The sequence below is a fragment of the Poromitra crassiceps genome (genome assembly GCF_964638095.1).
Source record: "Poromitra crassiceps genome assembly, chromosome: 11".
NCBI lineage: Eukaryota > Metazoa > Chordata > Actinopteri > Beryciformes > Melamphaidae > Poromitra > Poromitra crassiceps.
In genome coordinates this window covers 35,931,919-35,942,024 of record NC_139643.1, presented here as the reverse complement: position 1 = coordinate 35,942,024, position 10,106 = coordinate 35,931,919, and the positions used below count along the sequence as shown (strand labels likewise).

Below are 10,106 nucleotides of genomic sequence, written 5' to 3'. Positions count from 1 at the left end.
CCCCTGGTGAAGGCTGTGTAGAGCTGGCCATGGGCAAGACACTGACTGAGGTACAGTAGGTAGATGGTCATTCTCTTGCCATTGACCTTTCTTGGTGGTAACAGAAAGCTAATCTGATAGGAAACTGCCATCTGACAAAGGTGAAGGGAAGCTCATCACTTCTGTCATGGTGAGGAATTCTTGGCAGGAAGATCCTTTCACCTTGTTTGTCCCTACATAAATCTCACATTCAACCACCTTGTCCATCATCTGCACCACCACCATCCGGGTGTCGTTCTTGAGAGTACGGTCAGGACCTGCTTGTAGCTTCCTAAGCAGCTTGGGGGCATGGTGGATCAGTGGTAGCACTGTTGCCTCACAGCTCGACGGTCCTGTGTTCGATTCCCACCTGGGGGCGCTGAGGGTGTGTCTTCAGTGCCTACTGCCCAGGTGGGCTATCTCGTCTCGTCATGAGTGATGTCACTCAAGCAATTGTGATGTCATCAGTGATGTCATTCAAGTGACATCATCGGTGACATCACCAGTGGGAAGCAGGGAACAGATACTGATGATGACACAAGGGCTCTGAGTGTGAAGGCCTAGTTTCCTTTGCACCAGATTCATTCCAGACCCCTGAAAAGTGTTTTGGCAAATTTTAGAGGCGGTCGGAGCAACGGTGTGCCTTGAAACAGACAGCTCTCTGGACAAAGTGACAGCTCTCCAATTAGTAAGATGGGGGGGGGGGGGGGGATACCACATACCGTGATATTTTGGTAGATATCGTATTGTACTGTGAAATTTCATATTGTTACATCCTTATGCACTAGGATACTATTGTGCAATATAGTATGTCTGTCCGTCTGTCCGTCTGTCCGTCTGTCCGTCTGTCCGTCTGTCCGTCCGTCTGTCCTTCTGTCTGTCCGTCTGTCCATCTGTCCGTCTGTCCGTCTGTCTGTCCGTCTGTCCTTCTGTCTGTCCATCTGTCCGTCTGTCCGTCTGTCTGTCCGTCTGTCCGTCTGTCCGTCTGTCCGTCTGTCTGTCCGTCTGTCCTTCTGTCTGTCCGTCTGTCCATCTGTCCGTCTGTCTGTCCGTCTGTCCGTCTGTCTGTCCGTCTGTCCTTCTGTCTGTCCGTCTGTCCATCTGTCCGTCTGTCCGTCTGTCCGTCTGTCTTCCTGTCTGTCTGTCTGTCTGTCTGTCTGTCCGTCCGTCTGTCCGTCTGTCTGTCTGCTGTCAGGATTTTCATGGACCTTCATGGAAGGTGTGTACTATAGCATGGGCCAAGGAAGAGCTCATTAAATTTGGGAGCGGATCCTGATCCGACTCACGCAATAATAGCACGAACGAGCAATAATAGCCAATAATAGCGGGCCTTGGCAGAGGTCTGCACGCGCTCTCTGAGTGCCCAACTAGTTTTATAGATAGATTTATTGGATTCTGTTGATTCCCCAAAGGAGATGCGTCTGTTTTTTTCTCACAGCCTCCCTCATCACTCTGCTGTGATACAGTGATCTTCTATCTCTGAACAATGTGCTCTCCTACAGACTAACAGTAGACCTCCCAGCCAAAACAGAGCTATAGATGAGCTGCAGTCAGGCAACGTCTGCCTCTTTGCTTTGGTTAGAACTAAACAGAATCGCATCTGCTACATCAGGGATACTCAACTTGCTTTGCCCGGGGGCCACTTTTGCAAAGTGACAGGAGGCCAGGGGCCAGTTAATAAACAAACCTTAATAATATATATACAGTATATATATATTTTTAGTGGATTGTAGGTTTTTGGGGTGCCAACCAGAATGAAACCACATAGCATAAATCTGAACCACCAAGCAGAATGTAAACAAGCAATAATCAAATCAATAATCAGATTGAGAATGCAAACAAAATATCCAGTGTATCGCAGGTGCCTGTATAATGAAAACAATAAATAACAAAAGTTAGAAATTCAGGCTCTTAACTTTTCAGTTCAGTTCTCAAATTATGTTCAGAGTAAACCCTCTTCCCAAACAAATCAATAAAGGATCTCTCTCAAAAAGAAAATTAACCAAACAGGTCAAGTTTGTGCACACAGGATACTTACATTAGTTGGGTTAAGTTAGTTAAGTACAACATACAGTATAAGTGCCTGCGTGGCAAGCAGGCTGCGAAATTTGAAAATGTAGCTGGAGCCGAGTCAGACTTTATTAGTTTTCATTGTGAATTAGAAAATGGTCGGGGAGCCACTCTGCACCCTATCGAGGGCCACATCTGGCCCCGGGGCCGCAAGTTGAGTATCACTGTGCTACATGGAGACTCGCGGTATATTAGAAAGCAGTGGACCCCAAACCGTAATTTACTGGAAAGTCTACACTGTCCACATGCATTTCCTGTAGCCCCCACCCGCTTCCTTCTGCAAAGTATGATGTCTTACAGTAGGCTATGTAGCTGGGATGGGAAGTGACTGAGCATTGCTTTGGTCGCAGCTATGATCTCCAGCCTGGCTGGTGTTGAGTAACAGTGTTGTGGGAATTTGCATCCTCTGAGGCGTGCTAGCTACTGTAACAGTTGCTGCCCCCCGTGTTACAGGAATAAGTGTCCCCTTGAGCTCGGTGTTACAGTGGAATGTGTCCCCGCTGAAAACAGTTGTTCCCTTGTAGAATAGCGCGGAATGCCACTTCCTCTTTTGTGTGTGCGTGCGTGCGTGCGTGCGTGCGTGCACGTCTGTGTATGTTTGGTCTGCGCAATATTCTCACCACTGGCATCAGAGGCTCAGCTCGGCATTCTGGGAATATCAGTGCCTGGTCGGATCGGATGATGCACTCACACAGCTGTTGTTTCTAAGAAAAGCTCGAGGACACACACAAACACACACAGTGTCACACACACACACAGTGTCACACACACACACACACACACACACACACACACACCCCCCCCCCCCCCCACACACACACACACACACACACAGACACTCACATGGACGCACAGCACACATGCAAATACCACAGCTAGGCAAAGGCCTATACATTACAATCACAGATGCACAGGCACACTTACAGTAATACGCTATGTGTCAAGCAGCAATTAACTCAGGCCATGGGATGCTTTCAGCATGCCCAGACAAAGGTCCAGTGGCATATTGACACAAAACACACACTCACACGCAAAACACACGCAAAACACATACACAAGCTACTTGATGTAATTTCCAGCAGCTATGCTTTTATGCACTGACAACTGTCACCCTGTGTGATATGTGAATGTGCATGCATGCATGCATGTGTGTGTGTGTGTGTGTGTGTGTGTGTGTGTGTGTGTGTGTGTGTGTGTGTGTGTGTGTGTGTGTGTGTGACGGTGTGGAGGTGTTTTTGTTGTACAATAGCCACAAGAGCTCTTTCCCCCTGTTTGTCGATCTGTTTAGGCTGTTTTCCCATCGACCACTAAAGGGCTTGCAGAGATAGAGAGAGGGGGCGACAGAGGAGAGGACGGCTGGAGAGGATAATTGCGTTTTCGAGCTGCCCCGTGGGAACATGGGATATATGACCTCATCATTCACCTGTGAGGCTCCTGAACAGTAAACAACTTCCAGAGAGGTACACACACTCGCACGCACACCGAGACAAAGTTACCACACACACACACACACACAAGCACGCACGCGCACACACACACACACACACACACACATACTGTACATGCGCACACACTCACACACACACACACACACGCACACACACACACACACACACACACACACACACACACACACATATAGGCTACAGGGTTTTTCTTGGCTCAGAATAGGCCTTTGGGGGGTGACTAGCACGTATGACCGTAAGCATGATCTGTGCGTTCCGCTCATGCCTATGGTCATTGGACCGGTCATGCTTATGGTCGTGCATAGCCTACATTTCTCTGGGTTAGTGTGTGTAGTAGTCAGGGTTATCATCAACACAAATGTATCAGTCATTGTCAGAAATGATAGAGCAATATGTGTTCACACAGCAACCCAAGTTTCAGACAGTCATTTCAACGTACAAATGTGAGACATTAACTTTGAAATGATCGAAATTGACACAGTAAAAGAATGAGTTGGCGTGTAGTCAGAGTTGTGCTGAACTCAAATATATCAGGCCTTTGGGGGCCGCCACAATTTTCTCTATGCATCAAAAACCCTGATATATATATATATTTTTTTACAAATACACTCAAAAGTACACAAACGCACACATTCATCCTCATGGTCCATGTTGCGTGCTTGTTTTGAAGGATGACTGAGGTGGCTGTAGGAAGTATGGACCCAGAACCAGAACCCTGTGCTCCGACATGTTGTGATGTCATCGGCTCCCCCCCCTCTCCGCACTCTCCGATCCCCTGCACCAATCAAGGGGAGGAGGAGGGTCACCATGACGATAGAAAGCTGGAGCAGCAGGTGAGTGACTGCCTGCAACACCATAGACCCTTCTCACGGGGGCCATTTTGTGTCGAATAGGCAGGGTAAACACAGGTGCAAGGCAAGCAGGACACTAATGAGGGTTTCCAACTTCCATGATTGGAATTTGGAAACCCTCATTCGTGTTTTGTGTCTTTTTGACACAAAATGGCCCCCGCGAAAAGGGTCTATTGGAGCTGCATCCCGACTCACACACGCACGCGCACGCACACACACACACACACACACACACACACACATGCACGCATGCGCATGCACGCACACATGCACGCACACACACACACACACACACACACACACACACGTCGCACACACACACACACACACACACACACACACACACACACACACACACACACATACACACACACACACACACACACACACACACACACACACACACACATGCTTGATAATAAATTATGTCTTGACTTACAGAAACAGTGTAACCAGGTGCAACCAAAGAGAAAAATGAAGGTAAGCTAAAACAAACTCCTCCTCACATTACTCATTCTTATTGAAATATCAAGTGTGTGTATAGATTATGAGTGCATGTCTGTGTGTTGTGTGTATACATTATGAGTGTGTGTCTGTGTGTTTCAGACCAAAGGGAAGTTGGTGCGCAGTATGGCTATATGTGAGGAACCCTCCCCACCTGGATACAGCGCCCAAGACAGTCAGGTAACACACGCACGCGCACGCACGCACGCGCGCACACACACACACACACACACACACACACACACACACACACACACACACACACACACACACACACACACATACACACACACACACACATCATCATCATCGTCATCATCATCATCACAATGCTCAAATACCAGTCCTTACGTGTCTTCTCTCTTTTATTCCCTGTCAGGCTCCTGTAGAAGATCACACCTTGTCCAGCTGCCATGACGATGAGTTGGAGTTGGAGAAAAGCAAAGACCCAAAGAAACATTCACTATCCAAAGGTGTGTGTGTGTGTGTGTGTGTGTGTGTGTGTGTGTGTGTGTGTGTGTGTGTGTGTGTGTGTGTGTGTGTATGTGTGTGTGTGTGTGTGTGTGTGTGTGTGTGTGTGTGTGTGTGTGTGTGTGTGTGTGTGTGTGTGTGCGTGTGCGTGTCTGTGTCACTGAGTGCGATGACTAGCACACAATAATCTAATAACTGGGAAAAATCAGATAATGCTGAAAGTCCAGCACTCTCAATGTCCTTTTGATATATTTAATAGATCTGGGTCAGAGATCTATTAAATCTACCAAAAGCCCCTCCAGGTCAATCCTTTCTATTAAATCAAAAAATGGCGCCCTGCTGACTGATCCCAAGGAGATAAAGGATCGATTTAGGGAGTTTTACAGTGAACTCTATTCATTTAAATGTGATGCCGCTCAGCCCGATTTGAACGACTTTTTTGACCCTCTTGAAACACCCAAACTTAGTGACGCTGCCAGAGAGGACTACACTGTGATTTTACATTGGAAGAAATAACTTCTGCCATTAAGTCATTCCCATCAGGCAAAAAAGCCGGACCGGACGGATTCGGTGCTGAATTCTACAAAAAATCTGCGACATCCTCCCCCTCAGAATGACATCTAGCTCTAAGAAGGACAAAGTCTTGCCTAAAACATTGTATGAAGCTAATATCTCCCTCATTTAAAAAAAGGGGAAGGAGGAAGTGGACCCGGCGAGCTACAGACCCATTGCGCTCCAGAACTTTGACAGAAAGGTAATCACTAAAACGCTGGCTACCCGGCTAAATAAACATTTGTCATCCATTATTCATCCTGACCAGACAGGGTTTATAGGTTTTCTTTCTTTAATGTCAGACGCCTCCTCAACACCATATTCGAGTCACTGCACAGATTCGGGTTTGGCGATTCATTCATTTCCTGGGTAAAACTCATATACGCTAGTCCAACATGTTCAGTTATAACCAATGGTGACAAGTCAACCAGTTTTCCATTGCTTCGCTCGGTTCAGCAGGGTTGCCCTCTCTCGCCGGCCCTCTTCGCCGTCGCGCTCGAGCCCCTTGCCTTAAAAATACGTTGTCACCCAAATATTGTAGGCCTGAAGGTCGGAGGCATTGAGAGGCGTATTAGTTTGTACGCTGACGACATAATATTATACCTACATGACTCGGAGAGGTCGATCCCTCCTCTTTTAGAATTAATCACTTCCTTCGGTAAGCTGTCCGGATATACAATTAATTGGACAAAGAGTGACTTTGTGCATCTCTCTGATGTCTTCACCCCCGGCTTCTTGGAAAACCTCCCATTCAAATTGGCCAAAGACCGTCTCACTTATCTTGGCCTGACCATACCCAGAGATCCTAAATTAATACTTAAGTTGAACTTTGGTGAATTTGTTTTGACACTCAAGCAATGTATAGAAAACTGGAAAATCCTCCCTTTGTCCATGATTGGTCGTATAAACTCAGTCAAGATGGTTTCACTTCCCAAGTTCCTCTATTTGTGTCAAAACCTTCCCATTCTCCTCACATCTGCTTTCCTTACAGAGCTGGACTCCATAAGTATGTTTTACATCTGGAATTATAAGAACCATAGAATTTCGAAAATTAATCTGCAAAAACCCAAATCTGAAGGCGGGCTGGCCCTGCCAGTGTTTAGACACTACTATTGGGCTGCTAATCTTAGGGCTTTGATGTTCTGGCGGCGGGGGACTCCCGGCAATCTAATTCTCGGGGCTCCCCTGTGGCTGAAAATGGAGGCGAGCTCTAGTGTGAACTCCTCTCTGCCAGTTATGTTGTTTTCTAAGCTACAGCAGCACGGGACTTTACAACATTTAAGTTTTGTTGTGAAAAATTCAGTCAGAATTCTAAGCCAAATTAGAGGTGTTGTGAGTCTATCTGATGTTTCTATCCTCACACCAATTTGTTTTAATCATTCTTTTTCACCACCATGGTCAGACAAACTCTATCATGCCTGGAGTGAGAAGGGGCTGGTTTCCATTAGGGACCTGTACATAGATGGTAATTTTGCATCCTTCGATATTCTGAAAAGGAAATATTTGAGTTGCCCAACACACACTGGCTTAGATACCTACAAGTCAGACACTACGTTAGATCCAAGATTCGGGATTTTGAGGCTCTCCCAAGTGAACATGTTTTTTTGTATGTTTTGTTAAGCCCCCCTCACTCTAGGCATCTTATTTCCAGATTTGTGTGTCTGTTTGATGATCACATCAGGGTCTCCACTGAGAGGATTAGAGAGGCGTGGCAGGAGGAGCTTGGTGTTGACTTGTCTGAAATTATATGGGACAGGAGTCTGTCTCTGGTCCAACTCTGCTCGGTTAACTTCATTATTCCAAGGCTAGACTGCACAAGATCTATCCTTCCGTCTCGCCGCTATGTGACAGGTGTCAGGTGTCACTATCCCATGCTTTTTGGTTTTGTCCTTTACTTTCCGGATTCTGGAAAGTAAAGATATTTGACTGGCCTTTCAGCCAGAGGCAGAACTCGCCATCTTCGGCTGCTCAGAATCCTCGCTGTTCCTCCCTATGGCTCTGCAGCAGTCCCCGACACAGGGGACGACTGTCGCCAAGAGACTTATTCTTAAGGAATGGAAGTCCCCCTCTTCACCTTCCTTCCAGCTGTGGCTGATGGACATGATTTCGGTTATACATATGGAGAGACTCCGGTTTCTGAGGATCAATTCACTTAGGAAATTCTCTGAGGTCTGGGATCCGTTTCTGGTCTATTTGGACGAGGTTAGAGGTGACTGATGACTTGCCTGGCTGACTCTTTATGGACCCCTGGCGCGGGATCCCACGCACATTCCTTGCAAGCAGATTGACACTCTACGTGGCTGGTATCACTATGCACATTGAAAAGTTAATATATGTATGTTTTTGTTTTTGTTTTTGTTTTTGTCTTTGTTTGAGCCTGTTGTTCTGTTCTGTTTTGTTCTGAAAATTGTAAAATAAAATATATTTAAAAAAATATATTTCTAAATCTACCAAAAGGACATTGAGAGTGCTGGATTGTGCTCGACTGTTTGGATGTCGATCTACCTCAGTGTTTATTTGATGTGGCGGTGCGGTGTTTTAATGTGTCCCTGCATGCCTCTCTCTCTCTCTCTCTCTCTCTCTCTCTCTCTCTCTCTCTCTCTCTCCCTCTCTCTCTCTCTCTCTCTCTCTGTGTCTCTGTCTCTGTCTCTCTCTCTCTCTCTGTCAGAGCCCAGTCTGGAATACAAAGACTCCACTGGCATAGACCTGCACCAGTTTATCATCGACACCCTCAACAGCAACCCCAGAGACCGCATGATGCTGCTTAAACTGGAGCAGGACATGATCGACTTCATCACCAGCAATAGGTGTGTGTGTGTGTGTGTGTGTGTGTGTGTGTGTGTGTGTGTGTGTGTGTGTGTGTGTGTGTGTGTGTGTGTGTGTGTGTGTGTGTGTGTGTGTGTGTGTGTGTGTGTGTGTGTGTGTGTGTGTGTGTGTGTGTGTGTGTGTGTGTGTGTGTGTGTGTGTGTGTGTGTGTGTGTGTGTGTGTGTGTGTGCGGGTGTGTGTGCGCGCGTGCGTGTGAGAGAGAGTATACATGATTTTGGGATCTTATTTAACTGTGTGTGTATAGGTGGACCTGTATGCATACTAAATGCTATTATATTATATATTATGTGCATCTGAAATGTGTTTTCACTGCATATATTACAGTTCTGTCCACACAAGGCATTTAGTGCGCTGCTTGATAAATCGAGCCAATTAAGTGTCTGTGGGTGTGTTTGGGCCACAGGGTACCTAATTGGAGTTGGAGCCAAAAAATACCATCAATCTCTACTTATGTCTCTCTCTCTCTCCCTCCCTCTCTCTGCCCCTCCTCCCCCCTATCTCTCCTCCCTTTATTTATCCTCCCTCCCTCTCTCCGTTTCACTCTCTCTCTCTCACACCTCATTCTTTCCTTCTCTCTCATGTGCATTCTCTGCCCCTCCCTCCCCTGTCTTTCCCTCTTTCTCACCCTTCCATTCTCTCTCTCTCTCTCTCTCTCTCTCTCTCTCTCTTTCTCTCTCCATCTCTCTTGTCTCTCAGTCCGTTTAAGAAGTTCCCCCACATGTCCTCCTACCATCGCATGCTGGTCCATCGGGTGGCGGCCTACTTTGGCATGGAGCACAATGTAGACCAGACAGGCAAGGCTGTCATCATCAACAGGACCGGCAGCACACGCATGTGAGCACATCTGTGTGTGTATGTGCATGTCAGCTGTGTGTGTATGTGCATGTCAGTCTACGCCTGCTCATGTCCACCGCAGTGTAAAAAAACAGCCACTTCTTCGCCCACAGACCAGAGCAGCGTTTTCTCGACGAGGTGCACGAGGAGAAGAGCGAGGAGATCCATCAGTGGAAAGCTATTCTGAAGAGAGACAACAGCTCAGATGACCAGGTGTGTGTCTGTCCTTCACATTCCCATGTCCTTCTGATGGTCTACTTGCTGTTCTAGCTGTACAGCGGTCAATTCAGGAATGTCTCTATGATTTGACATTGATCCTCCTGCCTGTGTTGTTGTTGACCTGCTCTGATCCCCTCCTCCTTCAGGCCAAACTCCATCCCTTACGGGAGAGGCAGAGCAAGTCAGTGGAGGAGAGAGAGGACGAGTACCAAAAAGCACGAGACAGAATCTTCAGCCAGGAGGTGAGTATTGAGTGAGCAAAACAGAAAGAGAGAGACGAGACAGAGAGAGAGA

General features: G+C 46.9%; 1 protein-coding gene across 1 annotated transcript in view; it reads left to right on the top strand.

Annotated features, from left to right (window-relative positions):
• The first annotated feature begins 3,411 nt into the window (after positions 1-3,411).
• Positions 3,412-10,106, top strand: part of LOC310785319 (cAMP-regulated phosphoprotein 21-like) — a 12,053-nt gene continuing 5,358 nt past the window's right edge. The window contains exons 1-9 of the mRNA XM_083646345.1: positions 3,412-3,548; positions 4,225-4,387; positions 4,847-4,885; positions 5,012-5,089; positions 5,289-5,382; positions 8,601-8,739; positions 9,456-9,593; positions 9,707-9,806; positions 9,959-10,054. Of these exons, the coding sequence (XP_083502471.1) occupies positions 4,226-4,387; positions 4,847-4,885; positions 5,012-5,089; positions 5,289-5,382; positions 8,601-8,739; positions 9,456-9,593; positions 9,707-9,806; positions 9,959-10,054 (846 nt within the window). The 5' untranslated portion in view covers positions 3,412-3,548; position 4,225. The remainder of the gene's footprint in view (positions 3,549-4,224; positions 4,388-4,846; positions 4,886-5,011; positions 5,090-5,288; positions 5,383-8,600; positions 8,740-9,455; positions 9,594-9,706; positions 9,807-9,958; positions 10,055-10,106) is intronic.